Source organism: Perissodus microlepis, chromosome 2, assembly GCF_051167445.1.
Source record: "Perissodus microlepis isolate ML-2025 ecotype Zambia chromosome 2, ASM5116744v1, whole genome shotgun sequence".
Classification (NCBI taxonomy): domain Eukaryota; kingdom Metazoa; phylum Chordata; class Actinopteri; order Cichliformes; family Cichlidae; genus Perissodus; species Perissodus microlepis.
The window spans coordinates 1,692,783-1,717,686 of record NC_140462.1 but is presented as its reverse complement, the minus strand read 5'-3'; the positions used below and the strand labels follow the sequence as shown (position 1 = coordinate 1,717,686).

At 40.8% G+C, this 24,904-nt stretch overlaps 1 protein-coding gene across 3 annotated transcripts in view; it reads left to right on the top strand.

The window, feature by feature from the left end:
- Nucleotides 1-24,904, top strand: part of st3gal5 (ST3 beta-galactoside alpha-2,3-sialyltransferase 5) — a 48,559-nt gene that overhangs the window by 4,622 nt on the left and 19,033 nt on the right. For all 3 annotated transcript variants that reach the window (XM_084939809.1, XM_084939794.1, XM_084939801.1), the window contains 5 exons: nucleotides 14,880-14,997; nucleotides 19,560-19,769; nucleotides 21,400-21,533; nucleotides 23,376-23,562; nucleotides 24,267-24,425. In XM_084939809.1, the coding sequence (XP_084795935.1) occupies nucleotides 14,880-14,997; nucleotides 19,560-19,769; nucleotides 21,400-21,533; nucleotides 23,376-23,562; nucleotides 24,267-24,425 (808 nt within the window). The remainder of the gene's footprint in view (nucleotides 1-14,879; nucleotides 14,998-19,559; nucleotides 19,770-21,399; nucleotides 21,534-23,375; nucleotides 23,563-24,266; nucleotides 24,426-24,904) is intronic.

The window sequence follows — 24,904 nt, the reverse complement described above, 5'->3', positions numbered from 1 at the left end:
TCTGTTAAGAATTTTGTATTGAATAAATTTCCCCCTGGCTTCCCTAATGTATAATCCATTGTTCGACAATATAGAATCCCATGTACCTTCATCCATTGTACGCCCTAGATCCCTTTCCCATGCTTTTTTCAGGCTCTTATTTATATTATTTTTAATCCATGGGCAAATATTATACCATTTCGCAGCTGTGCACAGAGATGGGGGTAGTAGCATAAAATTCTCTATCGGGTTACTTTCACATGTTATTGTAACTCCTCCTTTTAAACAGTTTCTTATTTGCAAATACTTCCAGAAATGACTGTTACCCTCTAAACAAAACTTATTTTTAATATCCTCATACGACATGAAAACACCCCCTTCAAATAGGTCACTAACAGTTCTGATACCTCTTCTCAGCCATTGTGTCCAGTAAACAATCTGCTTACCAATTTTGCAATCCACATTGATTAAACTTATCGGTCTGTAATTACCTGGATCAGTTAAATCCTTGTCGCCTTTTGGAATTAGTGATATTACTGCCTGATTAAAACTTGCAGGGAGTCGTCCAAATTCAAAGGCTTCATGTAATACTTCAGTTAGAAAAGGACATAGCAAATCTATAAATTTATGGTAAAATTCTGCTGGGAATCCATCTATTCCTGGTGACTTCCCAGTTTTCATTGCACGGATAGCTTCTTTTACTTCTGCCTCAGTTAGTGGAGTTTCCAATTTGTCCCTACCCTCTTGTGAGATTTTTGGTATTTTCATTTTATCAAAGTATGTACTCAGCAGATCCATACTTACTTTGTTATCGGACGTGTATAAATCTTGATAAAATATTTTAAAAATTGTGTTAATCTCTGAAGAAGATGTAACTAATTTATCATCCTTTTTAACTGCCGTAATAACATTCTGATTGTCCATTTGCTTAAGTTGTCTGGCTAATAGCCTGCCTGTCTTCTCACCATTCTCATAGAAATTAGTTTTAAGACGAAAGAGGGCATACTCTGCTTTTTTGTTATAAATTTCATGAAGATCATATTTAAGCTGGCAAATCTCTTTAAATTTATTATCGTCAAATTTTCCTGCTAATTGTTTTTCCAATTTACTTATATTTTCCTCCAAAGTTTTTATCTTTTCCTTATTTTCTCTATTTTTCTTAGAACTATAGCCTATGCACTTTCCACAAATAAATGCCTTCAAAGCATCCCATACAATGGCCAACCTGTCCGTAGATCCAACATTCACCTCTAAAAAATATCTTATATCCTCTTTTAGGGTTGATACAAATTTTTCGTCCTGCAATATGCTTGAGTTTAGTCTCCACCTACCCGTTCTGTTCTTTTCGACATTTAGATTTATGTGCAATTCTACTGGTGCGTGATCTGTTAAAGCAATCACACCGATGTCACAGTTTACTACTAAATTGACACATGATTTAGAAATCAAAAAATAATCTATTCGAGAATATGTCTTATGCGAATGAGAGTAAAAGGTGTATTCTCTTTCCATAGGGTGAAACAGCCTCCAAATATCTACCACACTGAGATCTTCTTTTAAAGCATCTATCGCTGTCCCAGTTCTAGTACTTGAAGTTGCATTAATGGCACTTCTATCAATATATTCATCCATCACATTATTAAAGTCTCCACCTAACAAGATCTGGCCCTTCATGTTCCCTAGCATCTTGTTAACCTCATCCATAAAATTAGGTTCATCCCTATTTGGGGCGTAAATATTGCACAGAACAACCTGAACTCCATTAATGAGAGCCTGCAGAGCCAACACTCGCCCGTCTTCATCCCGGCTTTCCTTCAGTAATACAAAGTTTAGTCTTTTATTAATAAGTATCATGACACCACGACTCTTGCTTGATCTTGAGTTATGAAATACTTTCCCAACCCAATCCCTTTTTAATTTCAATGCTTCATTTTCATTCGCAAAATGCGTCTCCTGGATGTATGCAATATCAGCATTATGAGACTTGAGGTAGCTAAGCACTTTTTTTCTTTTGACTGGTGTGCCACAGCCATTTATATTCCATGACACAATATTAACGTCCACATTCCCCATGACTATGCCATGTGAAGGTATCTATAAGCCTTATATCTTCCAACCCATAACCATTTAACCTGTGCTGATAACCCTGCTTGAACCAGAACATAAGTTTAAACAAAAACAGTACCTCACCTATAAAATCTCTACCAAAAAAATAAAAAATAAAAAACAACGAACATAACAAAAGAAATAGCGCCGTCCAAAAAAGGGACATGACAGCGCAAAAGCCCCGTGGGCAAAACCGTCTCTGGTCCGTGATGGTCCCGTGGACAGTGAACTGCTGTCCTCCTGCTGTCCCGTCGACACCCCAGGGAGCCCGCCCCCGTCTTATGAAATTATTAACGATGCGCTCCCATGCACGTAATTTAGCTTGTTAACCCCTTACTCCACCACTTCCTGAAAGTTCTCACGCACGAATTTCTCTGCCTCCTCAACGCTCTCAAAGCTCTTCTGCTGGCCTTTCCATGTTAATCGAAGTTTTGCTGGATGTGCCAGGGTGTGCTTTATCTGATGCTGCCATAGCTTCTTCATTACTGGGGAGAAAAGCTTCCTCTGCGCCGCTCGCTCCGCGGTCATATCTTCATAAAATGACAAGCGACAGTTCTCCCACAGTATTCCTTTCTTCTGCTTAGCGGTCATGATAACTTTTTGTCGTGCAGTGTAACGGAGAAATCTCACCAGCACGATTCGAGGTGGCTGACCAGGTCCCAGGCGTGGTCTCGTACTTCTGTGGCATCTTTCCGGCTCATATTCCTCCCCTCGTAGACCTAGGCCATCCGCGAGTATCTTCATCACATAATCATTTATGCTGCCACCACTTTCCAGACCCTCTTCCAGACCGATAAGCCGAACATTCTTTCTGCGGTTTCTATTTTCCTGGTCGTCTACTCGGGCCCAAAGTTGTTCAAGCTTTTTAGCGTTTTTGCCATTATCTTCTGTTATGCTCCTCATTTTGTCTTCCACATCTGAAATGCGGCCCTCAGCTTCGGTCATCCGTATTTGGATTGCACTTATAGCGTTTTTAAATTCCACCATATCTGTCTTGATGTGAGATACATCGGCCGCAACACTAGTTAGGATAGTTCCAAGCTTAGTCATTTCGGCAAACAGGCCGCTTATATCCATCTTTGGCCCTTCTTCTTGGCTAGCAGGGCTAACCTTGGCACTGCTAGCATTACTTTCCCCCGCTGCCACCGTGGAGATTCGGGTTTGCACACTCTTCTTCTTAGTTCCTGTGGCCATGTCTCTCAATAAGTTCGAGGACACTGATCTAGCAAGTCACCGCAGTGAGGAAATATATTATTTGGGAGCGTTTACCTTGTTTTAAAACTAATGTAGGGTCGACGGGGGTCAGAGACTCTCTATGGCGTGGCCATTCCCAAACGCTCCATCACGTGACTCTAAACCCATTACTTTTCTTTCTTCATTACTTTGCCATCTTTGCATGTAAATCACATGAAGAGTGTAGTCAGAAGCCTGATCGGCTCAAGTGGTTCCTGGTTTACCTCTGCTTTTTGAAAGGACACAGTGCTTTCTAGTAAAAGAGAATCCTTCACAGGATGGAAGGAGAACACCTTGGTTTTTGTAAGTGGAGGCAGGATATGGAAGTCTTGCATTTTCTTCAACAATTAGGTGATGGTGGCACATACTATTCCACTTCAGTGCCACTTCTAGTATAAAAGGTAATTATTTAAATGACCCATGGTTGTGATAGTTGTGACATGCACAGCACCTGGTGGGTGAGCAGTGGTAGTCAGGTCCTCTCGTGTTTGCCAGTTCTTCCTTTCCACAGCCGTCTTGTGAAGCTTGATTTATAGCCCTGTTTTTAGAGTTCCTGCTGCATATTTCTTATACTTGTGTGCTCATGTCCTGAAGTTTCTGCCATCAAAAGTGAAACTGAGCTAACTGACTGATGGACCTGTTATTCTAGTTCACCAGGCATCAACGGTAGGGATGGGCATCGTTTAGGTTTTATCCGATACTAGTACCAAACTGGTACTTTTGAAACGGTGCCGGTGCTTAACCGGTGCTTAAAGAATGGAGAACACAAAATTGGTCCAAAAACCTCTCATGTTCAGCTGTTTTTTTGTAAAAAGACAACAATGTTAGCCTTTTCTGCAGCCATAGGGGATTTATGGCATCACTCTTGGCTGGAAGCAGTGCTTAATCAATGGAAAAAACACAAACTTTGTCCAAAAACCTCTCATGTTTAGCTGTTTCCCTCTTTTTCTTTGGTCATTTTAGCCTTTTTGGCCAGGGTGAAGGGAGTATCTGCCATCAAACAAGAAGACAGCTGCATGTAGCTATGATGATGTTTGCTAGTTCACCTTACATGCATTAATGTAATAACGTGGTTAGCCTACTCAACGTAAATTACACACGAACAACATGAAGCTACTCACGCAGAGAAGAACGGCTGCTGCTGCATCATCATCCTCATCATTTCTGCTACACTGGCAGGGCTAGGGGCCAGGACTCTCCTCTTCGGGTTCTTGGGGGATGTTGCTAACTCCGGATCTGATAACAGGCACCACACCCGCAGTAGATGTGCTCGGTGTGAGGTCTCGCAGCAAGCTATCAAATACGGTGCATTTCTCGGCTTTTAACAAAATGCTATAAGTCACCAGGTGTTTCATCAGATTCGAGGAGTTACCTCCTTTGCACAGTATCACAGTATCAGCTTAAAGCACTTGTTGCAGGCTGCTGAGTTTGCATCTTTTGCTGTGAAGTACAGCCAGACTTTTGACCTCTTCGCCTTGGGCATTTTTAATCTGTAGCTCTGCTCTAAAAGAACGTACGTACCTGGGCCCGCCTACTACGCTCGCAAAGGTAAAATGATTGGCTAGAATCCAAAGTGTATGACATCTCAGGAAATAAAGCACCGAAATGTGCGCTGCTTTTCGGTCTGGTTACTACCATTTATGTCAGAACCAGTGCCATTATGGCACCGGATACCAGTACCCATCCCTAGTAAATAGACACCAGGTGGATCTGCCCTCAACATTTAAATACCAATGGACTTTAACAGCCCTGCTCCTTTATAGAGAAACTCACTATTTCTGCCATTACCGGATAGAAAATGATGAATGTGATTTACAGAAAAACTGTTCCTTAATATTTTATTTTAACATCAGCCTTCACTGATAGATGCTGGCTCTGTTACAGCTGTGGCAGAGATGTTAACCTAACCTAGAGTCAGAATTCAGTGTCAGTAAATGTTACTGAACAGTTACTGTTACTGACATATTTCTAAGTCTGTATTGAATGTAAAGGCAAACATATTGTAAGATGGATAAGCTGGATTTGAAATATTTCAGTGTAGCTTTGGGATGATGACTTGTCATCAGTAATGATTACAGATCGTGTTGCGATAAAATAAGCCACCGTGAATGGAAAACATATCCAGTTAGTATACGGCGAGAAATGAGCTGGAGTTGAACTTGATCCGGGTCTGATCCAGTTTATGAGCCTTTTAAATTTCATATCCATCCTGACTTGCAAGTGTACTCTGACCTGGGGGTGGTGTGCCAAGCCTTTTGTACCTTCAGGTGGATCCAGTTCTAGGTCGAACCACTGACCCACATAGCAAGCAGGTCTGTCGCTACATCTGGTGTCAAGCCGGCACTGCTGGTTGACTTCTGGCATGGTAAGTGGTGTCATCCACATATGGGCCAGGCTTGGCATAGATGGCACTGTCTATGCCAGTGGTTCCCCCCCCCCCGCGCGCACGCACAAACACATCCTCCAACCACACACACCCATATTTTGCTCCATTGCTGTTTATTTCACACCTCAAACATTTAGTGAACAATTAAGCAAATACAAGTAATCTGCAATAAATTACAGCTAGTAAGGAAATAAACTACTAACTGTTTTACGCTACGTCCACACCTACATGGGTATTTTTGAAAACGCAGCTGTTTCTATGCGTTTGGGCCTTTCGTCCACACGTAAACGGCGTTTCGAATCACCGAAAACGGAGCTTTTTTAAAACTCCTTTTGTCACAAACTGTAGTAGAAACTCAAGAGCAGAGCGGTTTGACGTCTCCAAAAACAGTTTATTTACAGCACCAGTGCACGATATATACATTGAAGGGAAAATCCAAACTCCAGGGAATCACGGGGAAGCTCTCTTACACTCGCTCACGTCTTCTTGCCCAAACTCACACACGCTCACACGGCAGGGAGGTCATAGGTCCAGGAAGGAAAGTCTGTAGCAGACTCACAAATCACGAATCACAAGAATACTAAAGCACAGGTTCACAGGAGCTGGGAGAATCACTAACGTCTGTAGTACAATCATCCAGCGACGAGAGGATCTGTGTTCCAGCCTCAAATAGTGCTCCAGGTGATGACAGCCAGTGTTGGGAAGGTTACTTTTAAAATGTATTCCATTACAGAATACAGAATACATGCCCCAAAATGTATTCTGTAACGTATTCCGTTACGTTACTCAATGACAGTAACGTATTCTGAATACTTTGGAATACTTAATATATTATCATGCTTTTTACAACAACGTGAATGTACTATTGCTGTGTGATTTATTACTATTACTGAAGGTCCGCGACTCCGAACTGTAGTAAAGGGACCTCTGACTAATACGGCGGGGTCCCTGTCGGCTCGTAGCCGAAAAATAGCTTTACTTTGTTGTGTGGGTCAACTTTTCTTGCGAGAGACAGAGAGAGGCGTTGAAAGACTGCTGCAACGGAACTTATTGTTTTCGGAGGAAAACACGAACACAGTGTACACTCGAGTCTTAATAGCTTACTTACAGCTGGGCTCGTCAGGCTCTCTTCTTGGCTGCAGTGGTTATTATTATATTTACATGCTTCCAGCTCCCGTTTTTGCTCGATGACAACTCGTACCTTTCCACTCCCCTTTTTCTCCCTCCTCGCGCTCACAGACCCATAACGTGTATGGCAGTCCATTCTCCCTGCAACACGGACTACACTGCCCATGATGCTACATTCTTTAGAGCTATGCTTGTAGCATTCTGCCTGTTAGCTTAGCACAACAACAACAACAACGAAAAGGCGCTCTCTCACCCAGGAAACACACAGTCGCAGAGAGAGAGAGCGTCGCCCTGTAACCATGGCAACCGTAACGCTGCCGCCTGGAACAACAGAACGTAGCTGTCAAACAAAACCCAAACAGTCCTGACCCGCGACAATATGAAACAGGAAAGTACCGCAGTGTAATCCATTTATTTCAACAAAGTAACTGTATTCTGAATACCACCTTTTTAAACGGTAACTGTAACGGAATACAGTTACTCATATTTTGTATTTTAAATACGTAACGGCGGTACATGTATTCCGTTACTCCCCAACACTGATGACAGCTGATGGTTGTCAGGTGTGTGGGCCAAGGGCGGGAGCCCGCAGTGAGTCCACCCAGGCAGAGAGGGAGAGAGAAAACCAAACAAACACATGTAGCCTTGTGGGGCCGGCCGGGCAGGCACGGAGACCATGACACCTTTTTTGTGTTTACGTGTGGACGAGGAATAGAGTTCATCACGCAACGTCAAAGGTATGAGCCTTTTTTCACGCCACGTTGTGCGCCACGTTATTGTTTACATTAGATGAATTGCAGAATGGCAGATAGTCAGATTAACAGTATTTTGTCTCTATCTGCAGTATGGGGCGATTGTGGCTCAAGAAGGTTGCCGGTTTGAGCCCCGGCTCGGACAGTCTCGGTCGTTGTGTCCTTGGGCAAGACACTTCACCTACCGCCTACTGGTGATGGCCAGAGGGGCCGATGGCGCGATATGGCAGCCTCGCTTCTGTCAGTCTGTCCCAGGGCAGCTGTGGCTGTAGCTGCCTCCACCAGTGTGTGAATGTGAGAGTCAATGAATAGTGGAATTGTAAAGCACTTTGAGGGTCCTGAAAAGCGCTATATAAATGCAATCCATTATTATTATTATTTACACGCTTACATACACACACGCAGTTACTGTCCCTCTATTTACAAAGGCAGAGGCGTCACGGTGTGATTATTTTACATGTAGTCGCTTTTTTCCTGTGTAATAATATTCAACATTGCTGTCAATACATTTTTCAAAAAATGCCTCTCTGTGCAAAATGGGTTTAAAAACATAAACAGCTGTGGGATACTGTTAGTCCGTGATTTAAACAGCCCAGTGCTGCTCCCGACGAAGGGAAAACCAATCCTGCAGGGAGACCTACCTCAGCACTTGCGCAGGTGAAACCAAAGGGAAGATTTGCTTCATCATATTTTCTAGTCTTTGGCTTAAAATGAAGTTGGTTTGGAAACATATTCAGCGATGCTTCATCTCCTGCTTTGCTTTTGTGTGGGCGCCCCGTGCTAGCAGTGTCCAAGCGTTTTGTCCCCCCCTTTTCATACCGCGCCCCCCCTGCAATGGCTCTGCGCCCCCACACTTTGGGAAGGTCTGGTCTATGCGATGGTATGCCATATCTGGCCCGATTATGGTATTAAGCTGGCACTTGTGACTGACTGGTGTCATAGCAGGGTGTATGTCAACCAGATGTGGGCCAGGTCTGGCAATGATGCACTATTTATGTTCCAATTTTCCTGTTTTAGTTTGAAGACCCAAATGCCATGTTGCAACAGCTGTGGTAGTGCCAATCTTGAAAAAGCTTGGTCTGGATGTTGACATGGTTGTAAACTATAGACCCATCTCACATCTGTCTTTTTTGACTAAGGTCTTTGAAAAAGTGGTTTTCAAGCAGCTCACTGAGCATCTGTCAATTAACAATCTGTTTGAAGCATTTCAGTCTGGTTTTAGACCAAATCACTTCACAGAAACAGCTTTAGTCAAAGTGGTAAATGATCTGCTGGTAAAAGCAGACAATAATCGGACTTCAGTTTTATTACTGCTGGATCTAAGTGCTGCGTTTGACACTGTGGATCACTGCATTTTATTGGATAGGCTTGAAATTTTTATTCAAGTTACAGGAAATGTTTTATCATGGCCTACCTGTCTGGGAGATCTCAGACTGTTAGTTTTAAAAATAATCTCTCCGAGACCTGTGAGATGAGATGATGAGATAGCCTTTATTTGTCAGTTGCAGGTCTTTTGCCCACAACCGAGATGACAGACCTTGCCGACCGTACATACAATACACAAACATCACATTGGGGAGACAGGTCAGGCTAGGTAGCGAGGAAAAAAACATCGAAATGTGTAACACAAAAGGATAATACAGGAATGCACAGATATCAACACACCATAGCACAATAAACACAGACAGCAACATGGGAAAGAGTTCCAGTGTGTACATCTGATCTGGGACCGCTGCAATCTTTGACTGCGCCTCCAGCTGACCCGATGTCCACATAAACTGATGTTCTGTGCGGTGGGGCACGGGGTCCCTCAGGGCTCTGTACTTGGCCCACTGCTGTTCTCACTGTATTTGCTGCCTCTTGGTCTTCTTTTACATTCTTTTAATGTAACCTTTCATTGTTATGCTGATGACCTGTTATGCAGCTTTAGCCCACTGCTGTTCACCCTGCTAACACATGACTGTACTGCACAGTACAGCTCAAATCACATCATCAAGTTTGCAGATGACACAACAGTGGTGGGTCTCATCACCAACAACGATGAGTCTGAATACAGAGAGGAGGTCCAAAACCTGGTGGACTGGTGTCAGAATAGCAGCCTGTCTCTAAATGTTCAGAAGACTAAAGAGATGGTTGTTAACTTCAGGAAGAGCTCAATGGCCCACACCCCACTGCACATCAATGGATCTGCTGCTGAGATGGTCATCAGTGTGAAGTTCCTGGTGTGCACATATCAGCTGACCTCTCCTGATACATAGCGAAGGACACTCTCCACCCCTCACATGCACTGTTCTCCCTCCTTCCATCTGGCAGACGATTTCGCAGCATCAAAACCGTGACGACCAGACACTGCAAGAGCTTCTTCCCCAAGCAGGCAGGGCCCTTAACTCACTACCACAAAAGGACTGATATACACATACACCTCTACAGACACCCACAATACTCATCAAAGGACTCAAAAACAACAAAAAAACCCACAAATGCACTACAAACTGGACCTGGGAACAACATGCTTATTTGCGCACTCAGTCACATAGTTCTGAACACACACCTAAATTATATTATATTTGCACATTTTGCATTATGCACGTCTTTGTCATGTCTCGTCAATAATATCCTGACAATAACTTGAAACACTGCAGAGGTTCTTCTTCATGCATTTGTGTTTTCACATATTGATTATTGTAACGCTCTCCTTTGTGGGCTGCCAAAGAAAAGTTTTAGAGGTTTACAGATGGTGCAAAATTTTAACTAAAACTGGAAAATGTGAGCACATTAGTCCTGTACTGAAATCCCTTCATTGGCTAGCTTGTCAGGTTCGAGCAGATTTTAAGGTCCTGCTGCTTACCTACAAGGCTTTAAATCAGGGGTCCCCAATCCCAGTCCATGAGGGCCGGTGTCCCTGCAGGTTTTATATGTGTCCTTGATCCATCACAGCTGATTTAAATGGATAAATTACTTTCTCAGCGTGTCTTGAAGTTCTCCAGAGGCCTGGTAATGAACTAATCATGTGATTCAGGTGTGTTGACCCAGGGTGAGATCTAAAACCTGCAGGGACACCGGCCCTCATGGACTGGGATTGGCGACCCCTGCTTTAAATGGTTTGGCACCTTCATACCTCTCCGAGCTTTTACACCTTTATGTTCCACCCCGTGCTCTCCGATCTCAGGACTCTGGCCTGTTAAAAGTTCCTAGAGCCAGAAAAAAGACTATTGGGAGAAGACCCACTTGTTCACCCTATCCTACATGTCTTAATTCTCTGCCATTTAGTCTTTGACATTTTTAGCGTTTTTAACTTTTATTGTGTTTTTTTAACTTGTATCGCTTTTATTTATTTATCTCTTTATTTTCAAATAGCTGTACAACACTTTGTTTGAAAGTGCTTTATACATAAAGTTATTATTATTATCATCATTATTATTATTATTATTATTATTATTATTAATGGAATATTTATGGAATATGCAGCTTTTTCAAGTATTAACTTGGTGGCTTTGGCAACACCTTAGGGGGGGAATAATAGTAATATGACTGATCCATATGGGCACAAATAATAGACACTTTTTTGTTCTAATGATGTTCCCCGACTTTCAAAATCGGTTTATCGTGAGCACCGACACATGAAACAACTTAAACAATATAATGGCTTCAAGCTCACACTGAGGCCTGTGGCACTATCAGCCACTGAGACAGTAGACACATGTTTGTGTTTCGTTCATGAATGTTTCATACTTTAAGGCTGCCTGTTTATTTAAGGGAGATGATACAGTACGTTATAACTGTACATAATGATATCACAGATGATAGACTAAATAAATAGATTTTAGATAGATGCTTGTGCATTCTTAAAGTCTTATATGTTGAATTGAACTGAGTCTGTCATCTGTTCACAGCCTCTCCCAGTCAGTGCTGTAGTCCATGCCTGTCTCACTGTACATGATGTTTTCAGCACAAACACTTTAAAGGTGATAATTTAATAATACAGACAGCAGTGTAGTCAAACACGTTAAAGTTAGTTTTATTGGGAATAAACTTTAAAAAACACTAACAAACATCTGTCTCCTATTTTGTGTCATATAGGAAAGAAGCATCAATATCTGATGAGGAGACTTGCTGTGGGTTATTTTGTGGTGTTTGGTGCAGTTTTCTTGTTTTGTGGGCTTGTTAATTTTCAGGAGTAGATGAATATCTCTTACAGGTTGATTTGTTCACATTTTCACATCTTAATTTTTAAGTGAAATGTGTGTTTTCAGTTTATACACTATATGCATATAAGGCAGCCCTTTGCTTTTGCAGTATTTTTGTGTGGTGTGTTTTTCTCTGTTTTAACAAAAAGGGAACAAAGGACACTTAAGTCAACCTAAGATGATTTGTTTTAGTCTTACTGAGGTGATGCAATCATGCATTCTTTTTTTGATAATGTGCTGGAAAAGCTTGAAAATGGACCTTGTAAGTGCTTGACTTTGACCCTGAAAAGTCGTATGAACCCTGTGCTCAACTTTATCAATCAGGAAATGAATAAAGTGACCATCATTTGATGTAACAAACTCACACTATTAGCTTAACCTGCTTCTTCAGCCTGTTGAATACTGAACAACAGTTTGTGGTTTGGAGTTATCTGCTCAGATCTGTCCTCTCGCAGTGGCTGCTAGTCTGCCAAATGTTTGCTATATTTGCCTTACTGTTCTCAGATAGTGTGCTGTGCCTCTTAAACCACACAGTTTAACCAGAATAGCTGATGTTGGATGAGGAAATGAAACAGTCAGATGAGTGAACATGACTGAAGTTTCGATTCAGAAAAAAACAGAATCAGACTGTAGTCGATTATTTTAAGAAACAGACCCTTGCATTTTTATTTTTTCCCCAAAAGACAGTACCACGTTAAAGTTTCACAAAAGGACAGAGAACAGACAGCTTTGATTACTCTGACTTTTTATTCACTCAGAAGAAAAATTAAGCATAAAGGGCTGCCAATTACCCAGTAAATGCTTTTCGCTGGAGCTCCACAGAGCTGCTCTATGAAGCTCTGATTAATAAAAATAGCAAAACCTGGGCTGATTCCTTGAATAATTATGACAAATGAGCCCTGAGCAGCCAGGTTACAGTGCATTTCTGTCATATGTGCAGACAGTTATGATAAACGTTATCTCGTGGAAAGAATTGTTAGTTCACAGTAGGGCTGCCACGATTAGTCGACTAGTCACGATTACGTCGACTATCAAAATCGTCGACGACTAATTTAATAGTCGACACGTCGTTTGAAGCTTTGCAAGATCCCAAAAGATGCAGGAATAAGTAGTAGGATTTAAGAGTGTAATAACGGACTGAAACAGAAGATGGCAGCACTGCATGTACAAGGATGCCAGCTGCCGTTAAACCCCGAAGAAGAAGACTGTGTCCCAGAATTCATAGCGCGTCCCATCGCGGCCCTGCTCAGTTTCCAACAATGGCGGCAGCTAGTTAGTTTTAATGTTACTCTTATTATTCTTTCTGGGTCACAAAATAAACGTTTAACATATTTTCAGGCGGGAATGTAGCTGTGTAAACTTCAAATATCTGCTCAGTTTATCAAGACACCGCATATCTTCAAAAGCGCTCCGACGTTTTCGGAGACGTCTGTTACCCACTAGCTCGATAGCTAGCCGGGGTTACAGGCTCACTAGACCCGGTGAGAACACCGGACTCCCGGCAAATCGTTTTCAAACCCACCGCTGTCTTTCGCTACTCAGGTTAAACATGATATATAAGTCACTTGATAACTTAAAAATGTTATTGTTTGGCTTTTTTTTTAGTATTTTATTTGTTCCTGAGTAAATCGGTTTGGCTGAGATTAAAGTTATAGTTTTTACACAGCTGAATAAACGTCAAGCAGACAGCTGATTATCAGAAGTGTGAGATGCTCGAGAATATACTCCGGTGTCCTGTTATATTTTAGATAGCAAGGAGTTTATTAAACTTCACCAAAACAATCTACAAATGTCATTAAAATTTAATAAACTATCATCTTGTCTTTATTTTTACTTAGCACATACCTTAAACACTTAAAGCTGTAAGCTAATGATAGTTATATAAGAGCAGATGCTGCTGGTGCAATAAGCTGTACGTTTTACGTTCATGATCTGATTAGTCGACTAATCGCAAAAATAATCGGTGACTAGTCGACTATCAAAATAATCGTTTATGCCAGCCCTAGTTCACAGTGTAGTTTGCACTGTAACTTATCAGCTAGGCTGGTGCAGTTATATAACGATGCATTTGTTTGTAAGCCGGAGTGGTTTCTCGCCTCTTGCATCCTGTTAATCGTCCATATTGCATGCAGTATAGCTCTCTGTTTCTTCTGATGCACCTCTGTCAGGACATTGTTTGAAATAGCACCATTTGTGTTCTCTCTCTCACAGCAATAATAATAGCAATAATAATAATAATGGATTGCATTTAAATAGCACTTTTCGAGACCCTCAAAGTGCTTTACAATTCCACTATTCATTCGCTCTCACATTCACACACTGGTGGAGGCAAACTGGGGCAGACTGACAGAAGCGAGGCTGCCATATTGCACCATGAGCTCCTCTGGCCAACACCAGTAGACCACAGGAGCCTTATTACAAAGTGTCTTTGAACAGCAGAGGTGCAGAAGTGTGTGCATGTACCACAGAGCTGTGGCTCAGTGTCGAGTCTCACAGGCTTGAAGACATTTATAATTATTAACTTGTTTGATCTGCTGCTTAGCAGAAACAGGCACAAGCAGACATTTTGGACTTTAGAATGTATTTTCAAGTTTTACAGCTTTTTCCTACTGATAAAAACTGATCCCTTATGGACGTTCATATTACACAAAGTAATTAAGAAATGAAGAATTTCTGTTTTGACTACAGTTTAAACAAAAAACAAAATCCAGAATGCTTCCTGTAATTTTACACATTTATTTCCTACAGTTTAAGTCCATGAAAATTACTTACTTCCTCATGTAGCTTTCTCTTTTTTGCACAATACCATTTTTTATTTCTTTAAGTCTATTTTTAGCACGAACAAATTATAAATAATAAATATTTAAAATTTGTTCATAAATTATAAATAAATTATATATGTATTCATTTTACAAGCCCTGTCGTATTCACCTGTTTTATTTTGCTTTTTTGTTTTTAATCTCGAGTTTGTTGTTACGTTGTCTGTTTTCTGCAAAGCACTCATTGAATTGCGGCCAGCTCAATGAAAGGGGTTATAATAAAATGAACTAAATTTCTGGTCACTAAAAATATGTTTGCCCTGTGTGCTTTCTGTGTGTGTGTGTCCAGATGTGTGTTGGCAGCAGCTGTCGTGGTTTTCCTCGGCCTGGTCTTGGTCTCTATGCCACTGCTGAGCACAGGACCAATCAAACCTGCAGAGTGGGTCATCAACCCTGCACATAGGAAGGTGAGAGCACAGTAGAGCAGAGTGTTCATGGTGTGGGTTTAGTGACTTATCTGTATTCAGAAGTGAAGAATTGTGGTGGGGTAAAGGGCTGCAAGAGCTCAACATGTGCAGCACTCTGCCCTTCCTTCCTTCTTAAGTCAGACGTTTACATACATCCTGTCTCAAACCAATAGTGTCTACAGTGGAGTAAAAATCTGATATTGGTAGCATGACTGATGTTTTATATTTATATATATATATATATATATATATATATATATATATATATTTATATATATATATATATATATATATATTTATATATATATATATATATATATGAAGAAATAAATAAATATACATGATTGATATTTTACTCTAACTGGTAAAACTTATGTTATTTTCACTATAGAGCATGGAAAGGGTGTAACTGTACATTAAATGGAGAAGTTGTACAGAAAGATGATTTCCTGTGTTATTCAGTGGTAATATGAATAATCTCAGTGCGCGCTCCTGTGACTGGCCAGAACGTCATGGAGTGGGTGGGAGGTGTTGTCCAGCATTGTCTGTATCTTGTAAAGCAGCAGTGCAAAAACACTAATATAGTTTAGATTTGTTTAGATTTGGATAGATCTTATTTGACCTTTGACTGTGTTTGAGTTTTTTTTTTTACATATTTTGCATTTTCTCATTAATAACACAAAAGTATTTCTTAACCTATTGCTCGATTAATCAATGGAATAATTAATTGATTACTCGATTTTGAAAATAATCGATAACTGCAGCCCTAACGTGAGCTAATGGTGCCAGTTTGTTTTTACACATTAAACCTGATCTAGTTGTTCATCGTTTCATTAACTGGCCCTGAAACTGTCCTGTGTGTCTGCGCTGTTGTTCTGATATAGATGCAAAACCCACAAGAGAACGAGCCTCTGTAACAGAAGACGTGGCGTTTGAAGCTGCTTTGTTTTTTATAAACCTGAGCCAGGTCATGAAATTAGATATAAGCGCCCTGGATGTGAAGTGCTGCATTACACTTTTTACTTAGTGTGCAGACCGCTTGTTGTGTTGTATTCAGCTTTTTACATAATCCCGTCTATCAGATCCATATGTCTTTCAATCAGTTAAACTTTCATTCCCTTTTTGACATTATTTTATTTTCTAAGATGAAAACTGTCTGCTTTCCTCAGTGTTGGGGAGTAACGGAATACATGTGCCGCCATTACGTATTTAAAATACGAAATATGAGCAACTGTATTCTGTTACAGTTACCATTTAAAAATGTGGTATTCAGAATACAGTTACTTTGTTGAAATAAATGGATTACACGGCGGTCTTTTTTAGTTTCATATGTTCGGCTATGCCCGCTCTATTTTTGGTAATTCCACGCAGGTGGAAACCCAAACAAAACACGCATTAAGAGGCTCTAATGCCCGTGTCTCAATCTCACGGCCCATGTCACGTCTACTGCGGCCCGCAGAATGACGTGAAGAAATATTTTTTCAAATTATTATTCAAAAAATCATGAAGGCAATAGGCAGAGAGTTACAGGCATCGCCCTAAAGAATGTAGCCTGATGGGCAGTGTAGCCCAGCTGTAAGTAAGTTGTTAAGACTCGACTGTACGCTGTGTTCCTGTTTTCAATAAGTTCCGTTGGAGCAGCCTTTCAACGCCTCTCTCTGTCTTTCGCTAGCAAAGTCGACCCAGACAACAAAGTAAAGCTAGTTTTCGGCTACGAGCTCGACACGAACCCGACGTATTAGCCAGAGGTCCCTTTACTACGGTTCGGAGCCGCGGACCTGTTTTATATACGTGTGGAATAGTTTTCTATACGAGATTGCTGCAAAAAGTGCAGCCTTACCTAATGTCCACCTACTGTTACTCATTTATATTAAGATTTAAACATCTAGTTGGTGTTGGTATGGAGAGTAACTGTTGGGTCTGTATTTCCACAAGCCCCGCTAATTCTAGAGACTTATTCATCATGAAGAAAACAAGACAGTCGATCGATCACTTGCGCAAGGGAGGCCTGTGTCCACCACGAAAATGACCTCGACGACGACCTCCCTTGCTGCCTTTTTATTGAGAGACAGTTCACACAAAACACGTCAGAACAAAGCCACGCCCAGACAAGGCATTGTATGTATATGTGTTTACTTCTGTATCTAAGTAAGAGGCTGTGTCCCAATTCAGGGTCTGCACGCTTGAAGTACGCGCAGTACGCGTACTACGTACGGTGCGTACTATAAGTACGAGAAGTGCGGAAGTGAGAGGCTTCTGAAATGGGACGGTATACGCTTCGTCGCGCTGTTCAGGTTGCCTAGTAACCATGATACTAACCGCGAGACACGTTTCATACAGCTTTGTTTGACAGAAATGAAGGAGAAAAATGTTTTGTTGGTCATTCATTTTTGTCATGACATCACTTTGATTAGTTGAGTATCTGAGGCTGAGACCACGGGACTGTAAAACATGATTGTTGGGCTTCATTTCTGTACTGAACAGTCATTTAAGATTAGCTAGTAAATAACAATTAGTTAATGTTGTTCATGAGACTAAAGTCATCTCACTGTGGTAATGTAAATATAATATGACATATATTATAGTATTGTCAGATTATTATGATATATATTAGAGGTGGGAATCACCATACATCCCACGATACGATATTATTGCAATTTTTTAAAATATTTTGCGATATTCAGATTCTGTACATAAAGGTAAACTTTATCAATATTCATTTTATCTAATATCAAAGTCTCACACTCAGTCTTTCTCTCATTTCAGTCAGTTTTATTGTTGACAGACTTGAATGGTTTGTATTACAGTCTAGTCCAACGCAACCATCTGGTACAATTATAGCTATTCTGAACTATGCAATTTATGAAAACTATGCAGCCCATTCAGCAACTGAAGAATTTCAAAGTAAATTAAAACAAAATATAATTTTACATTAAATAAAAAAGTTTTAAACTTAATTAAAATAAAACATGTCTTAAATTAAAATAAGTAAACTGTCATGTTTATTGCTGCCAAAAAAAAGTTAAACATATTTGGACAGTGAAGGAATGTCAGGATTCTTGCTCAGAAAAAGGATCAACATGCTCTGAAGTTTTTTTGTAACAAAATATTGATTTCTGCTGTCCCTGTATCGATACATTATTAGCAAACAAAATATCACGATACTACACAGTATCGATTTTTTCCCCCCCACCCCTAATATATATATATATATATATATATATATATATATATATATATATATATATATATATATATATATATATATATACACACACACACACACACACACACACACACATATATCACTGACTTTCAGCTTGTTGTGTTTGTTGATATATGACTGACTTTAATTATTAAACATTCGCACATAAATAAGTGACGTCATATTCAGTACTTTTGACAGTTCACTCTTCGGCCGCTCCATCTTATTAGGGAAATTCCATATACATAAATGTAAATTTCAAAACTCAACCCCATCATTTAATTTGTTTTTGATTGAAATTGAATATTATTTAAACTCTCTTAAATTAACTTCCAATAAAAAAGGTTTATCATTGATTGAAATTCATTCAGAAATGTTTAACGAATGAGCTGTCACAACTTTCAAGTACAAAGTTGTTATGAAGTCTGTCACATTCCCCCCCTTTTTTTTTTTTTCTTTTTTTTCCCTTTATTTATTTATCCTTCTTATTTCATTGTACTGTATATTGTTACTCTTATTTGCCTTGTATGCCTACTGTGCAAACTGAACTGGAATGACTGACTGTTCGCTTTATAATTTCAATAAAGTTTGGAGAAAAAAACCCCTCTTCGGCCGCTCCCTTCTGCCGTATTTTGCGGCAAAATGATCCACACCCACCGCCGCGCTATGAATTGTGGGATATATGGGACCACGAAGCGTGCACCGGACCACGCTTGATATTTGGGGAAATCGACGGCGCATTTGGAGTATGCATTTGAAGGACACTTCGAATTGGGACAGCCGTCATCGCGTGGCGGTGACGTAATCGCACTTAAAATGCGTACTTCAAGCGTGCAGACCCTGAATTGGGACACAGCCAGAGTGTGTGTGTGTGTGTGTGTGTGTCAGTCAGACCTCCTGCTGACCAAAGGGTCATATAACATAAAAGCAGGAGGAACCTCCTTGGTCATAAAGAGGGTAGTCTCCCCCACACCCAATTTATGGTTCACCCTAGATAACACAGTGAAACCATACAAAGGGGAGGAAGTTTACCAACATCAAACAGACTGTCACAAGGATGTGCCTGTGATAAAATGTACAAATGGTAAACATAAAAATGACAAACATTTAACAATTCACTCTAACAGTAACCTTCAGTAATAGTAATAAATCACACAGCAATAGTACATTCATGTAGTTGCAAAAAGCATGATAATATATTAAGTAATCCAAAGTATTCAGAATACGTTACTCTCATTGAGTAACTTAACTGAATGCGTTACAAAATACATTTTGGGACATGTAATCTGTAATCTGTAATGGAATACATTTAAAAAGTAACCTTCCCAACACTGGCTTTCCTTTCTTCTTCCTGCAGCTGGTGCATGAATATGTGCAGAGAGTCTTGGAGAGTCAGTGTCGCCCTGGCAGCACCAGACAGAGCTTGTTAACTCATCTCCCTGCTTCCAGTCACAATGTCCAGCCCTTCCTGTGGAAAGATGAACCGCTGAACGATGACCTTTTCTTGTATCCCTCGCCGTTTGGGTTCAGAGGTCTTCAGAGCAAAGTAGCAGAACTGCAAAAACTGGTTGGTGAATGCAGGTTTTTGGCTCACTGAATGCAAGCACAATGTCTCGTTGTTCCCCGTCTGGAGCACCTGTTGTTAATTTCATTAAGAGCAAAGCAGCTGAAAGTAATTAACAACCCCCTCTGCTGCTTCACTGATCACATCAATATCCCAAAAGTTTAAATGACGTCACTTGACTTGACGTACTCTCGTTAGAAAGTGTTCCTCTTATTTTTTGTGTTCCGTTTACACTATGCAGAACATATACCACTGCAGCTGAATGCACGTATATACTAGTGATGGGCAGATGAAGCTTCATGAAGCACTGAAGCTTTTCATCCAATTGGTTCACCCCAGCGCAAAGCTTCTTGAAGCTTCATTTGCTCTAGTAGGACACCTGCTGGACGTAAAAATATTAGTTGGCATGGATTTGAAGAGTGTGGCCTTTTGCACACAGCCTGTAAATGTCAACAACAAAAGGAGTGTGTAAAACATGTATATTGTAGTGATGCAGTATACTGTGTATATTTATACTGGCAGTATGGAAAATGATTATTTGGAAATGCTTAAAATGGAAATGATCATTTACTGTGAGGTGAGGTGTGGTTGGGGTGTGGACAGTGGTTGTGCTTTTGTAACGTTGAGGTATGAACAGCCACACACTGCCTGTTCACATTTTATTCTGTAAAAACTAAATTTTCACTGCTTTTATGACCTTTTAGTGGGGAGAACATAGCTAGGATTTAATGATTTAACAAATCTTTTAAAACCTTTGTCCTCCACAATGCTAAATGGCTGGGAGTCCTCGATCACCATGCTAACCAGGTCTTCATCTATTTGAGATTGTTTTTGTTGTCTTTCCTCAGGAGAACAAAGCACAAATATAAATATCACACACGTAACTTATTACAGCTGTATCATATTGTTATATCATTTAGTAACATTACTGCATGCTATATTATCATGGCATTTGATGGCTCACCTGGTCTTGCTCCACAATCGGTGTTCCCCTTATTCTCATGCAAAGCTCTGTAGTGCCTAAGCATGGATGAGGTGTTGTTGTTATATCCCAGCTCCCTGGCACATAGCAAACACTTCACCTTGTACAAAAGTAAAGACAGCTTAACATAAATTGTATTGCACCATCAGTATTATGAAAATACATCTTCTGTAGAAATTTACATACCTTGTTGGGAGGAATAAAATCAAAATGTTCCCACACAGGGGAGGACATCCTCCTCTTCTTAGCCGGCTCCATTCTCTCCTGACTTTCTCTCCTCACGCTCATAAACCTCCAAACTGTCTCCAAACTCTCACTAACCGCAACTCTCCATCAAACACCCACATTTTGAATGGAGTCTGAGGGGTTTGTATCGCTGTCATAGCTCGCGGCAAAGTTCGAACCACTTCATGAACCAGTCACGTGGTACAGCCGGGCAGCGAGGCTTCGGACGTCATCATTTTCAGCTCCTCCCATAAATGAAGCAAGCCTCGATACGCGCATCGCGGAAACGCCCCCTCCATTACTCGACACAAGCTTCGAGGCCTCGATACAGAACGTCACATCACTAGTATATACCACAAGTCAGTGGTAAGCCACGGAGTTGTGCGCCTGTGCATCAGATGTAATAGTGTGAATTTCTCTCTGCAGCTACCAGCCTCAGACTCACCACAGCCCGAGAAGGCTGCAGGTAAATGTCAGCGCTGTGTGGTCATGGGAAACGGAGGCATTCTCAAAGGCTTGGAGCTTGGCCCGCTGATTGACCGCTTTGACACCATTATCAGGTCAGAATTGTTGCTTGATGAGTAAACCTGAACAAAATAAACAGCCTGCTTGATTAAACAGTGACCATATTGAATGCATGTTTGACCAGGTAAAAAAAAATTTATACAGCATAGTATTGCAATGTATTCCTATAGAACAGGACGGTTACTGAGTGCAAATGTAATAGTTAGATGTGACTTTCTTTCCATGAAGACAGCAGCAGATATGTGATCTTTGACAGTTTATCAGTTAGTAGCTGCAGAGACGTATTGCACGTAATTACCAACAGATTCACAGGCTGATAGCAGCAGATTGTAAATTGTTAAAAAATGCAATAATATCCCAACGTGAGTGAAATATTGGATTAATATCATATCGTGGGGGGCAGCACGGTGGTTAGCACTGTTGCCGCACAGCAAGAAGGTCCTGAGTTCAGTTCCACCATCAGGCCGGGGTCTTTCTGTGTGGAGTTTGCATGTTCTCCCTGTGTTTGCGTGGGTTCCCTCCGGGTACTCCGGCTTCCTCCCACAGTCCAAAGACATGCAGCTAGTGGGGATAGGTTAGTTGATTAATCCAAATTGCCCATAGGTGTGAATTTCTGTCATATGTGCAGACAGTTATGATAAACGTTATCTCGTGGAAAGAATTGTTAGTTCACAGTAGGGCTACCACGATTAGTCGACTAGTCACGATTACGTCGACTATCAAAATCGTCGACGACTGATTTAACAGTCGACGCGTCGTTTGAAGCTTTGTAAGATCACAAAAGACGCAGGAATAAGTAGTAGGATTTAAGTACAAGGATGCCAGCTGCCGTTAAACCCCAAAGAAGAAGAAGTAGCTCTGTCCCAGAATTCATAGCGCAGCCCAGCTCAGTTTCCAACAACGGCGGCAGCTAGTTAGTTTTAATATTACTCTTATTATTCTTTCTGGGTCACAAAATAAACGTTTAACATATTTTCAGGCGAGAATGTAGCTGTGTAAACCTCAAATATCTGCTCAGTTTATCAAGACACCACATATCTTCAAAAGCGCTCCGACGTTTTCGGAGACGTCTGTTACCCACTAGCTTGATAGCGAGCCGGGGGCAAGGCTCACTAGAGCCGTGAGAACACCGGACTCCCGGCAAATCGTTTTCAAACCCACCGCTGTCTTTTGCTACTCGGGTTAAATATATATAAGTCACTTGATAACTTAAAAATGTTATTGTTTGGCTTTTTTTTAAGTATTTTATTTGTTCCTGAGTAAATCGGTTTGGCTGAGATTAAAGTTATAGTTTTTACACAGCTGAACAAACGTCAAGCAGACAGCTGATTATCAGAAGTGTGAGATGCTCCAGAATTTACTCCGGTGTCCTGTTATATTTTAGATAGCAAGGAGTTTATTAAACTTCACCGAAACAATCTGCAAATTTCATTAAAATTTAATAAACTATCATCTTGTCTTTATTTTTAGTTAGCACATACCTTAAACACTTAAAGCTGTAAGCTAATGATAGTTATATAAGAGCAGATGCTGCTGGTGCAATAAGCTGTACGTTTTACGTTCAATGGATGATGATCTGATTAGTCGACTAATCGCAAAAATAATCGGTGACTAGTCGACTATCAAAATAATCGTTTGTGGCAGCCCTAGCGCCAATGGTTGTCTGTCTCTGTGTGTTAGCCCTGGGACAAACTGGTGACCTGTCCAGGGTGTACCCCGCCTCTCGCCCTATGCCAGCTGGGATAGGCTCCAGCACCCCCGCGACTCTGAAAAGGATAAGCGGAAGTGAATGGATGGATCATATCGTGGGGTGTTTCTTGATTTCATACTAATATTACTATAGAAAGTCATTCGGCTGTTGGCTCTTTGTCCCTCAGGTTAAACCGAGGTCCACTGGGAAAGTTCAGCATTGACGTTGGGAATCGAACCACCATCAGGATGAGTTACCCGGAGGGCACGCCTCTTAGCTGGGCTGACACAGACCCAGACACTCTGTTTGTGACGGTGGTGTATAAAAGCGTAGACATCAGCTGGACCTCTGCTATGATCAACAAGCTCTCTGTGGTGAGTAGCACTGCTGAATTCATCTGCTCAAACTAACCAGCAACCCACCTTCACACAAATAAATCAGCTCGTGTTCTTGGATTAAAGCTATATTATTTAAGAATATGCCATCTTGGAGAATACACCCTGGAGAAACAGATAAATATGGAAAATCTGACTACTTATAAATATAATGATGGCTGCACCGAGTCAAAAACACTGAGATGTTTAAATGCAGTTAGATGTTAGAATGATCCTGTTAAACTGAATGGAAATAGTAGCAGCGCTGTAATAGCACAGTTTGGGATTGTCTGTAAGGTGAAGATTAGAAATCAATTCTCATATTTTTATATAAAAGCAAGCTTTGAAGAAAATAAATTAGAAAAAGTATTAGATAAAAATCAAAATCATGTGCAGTACAAACAGCCTCTAAGCACGAGAGACATTTTTAAAAATCAGAAAAGCTCTTATCAAACATTATATGTGAGACGTCTGGCTGAAGTGTGCTTCCAGGAATTCCTCCCCTACCTGTGGTTTAATCACATGGATCTCTTGGATTATGTAACGTCTCCGTTGCTAGCTCCATAAGTCATTGTCAACTTGTGAATTCCTCAGTATCTGCTTCTACGTGAAAGTGTGACACAGTCTCAGATCTCACTGCTGTTTTCTTGTGAGTCAGTGTTCTGAGCTGTTGAGAAACAAACAGTTTGTGCTTTGTGTTGCAGCCTCTGTGGGATTGGTTCTTTTTCTGGCAGAAGGTTCCAGATAGAATCCCTCTCAAAGCCAGTAAGTTCAGACTTCTAAACCCACATGTGATCAGAGAGACTGCACTGGACCTCCTGAAATATCCTCTTCCCAGGCCACGCCTGTGGGGCTGGGACCAGGTAATTGATGATTCACATACCACACATTAAGTGAAAGTGTGTCTGTTCGTAAGTCTGTGGTATAAAGCGGGGAACTCCAGGCCTCGAGGGCTGGTGTCCTTCAGGTTTTAGATCTTTAGATCTTAGTTCATTACCAGGCCTCTGGGGAACAAGACATGCTGAGGAGGTAATTTAGCCATTCAATTCAGGACACCTGCACTCAGGCCTGGAGTTCCCCCACCCCTGGTTAAAGTGAAAACTGAAGTCAGTTTTAAAAATACTTTTTGAACTTCTGATTCATTGAAGTCGTTTTTAAAATGCCTTTGTATTCTGTATTTTTTTTTTTTTTTTATTATTTTTCGCGTAGAAAGACGGGCTAGTCCAGCTTAGGAATTAAACCTTCTAATAGAGAACAAGTTATATCTGTTTGCACAGTAAAACACCCCTTTGTCCATCTGCCACTGTGCCAAGTATCAGGTTTAATCGTCATGCCTGCTGTA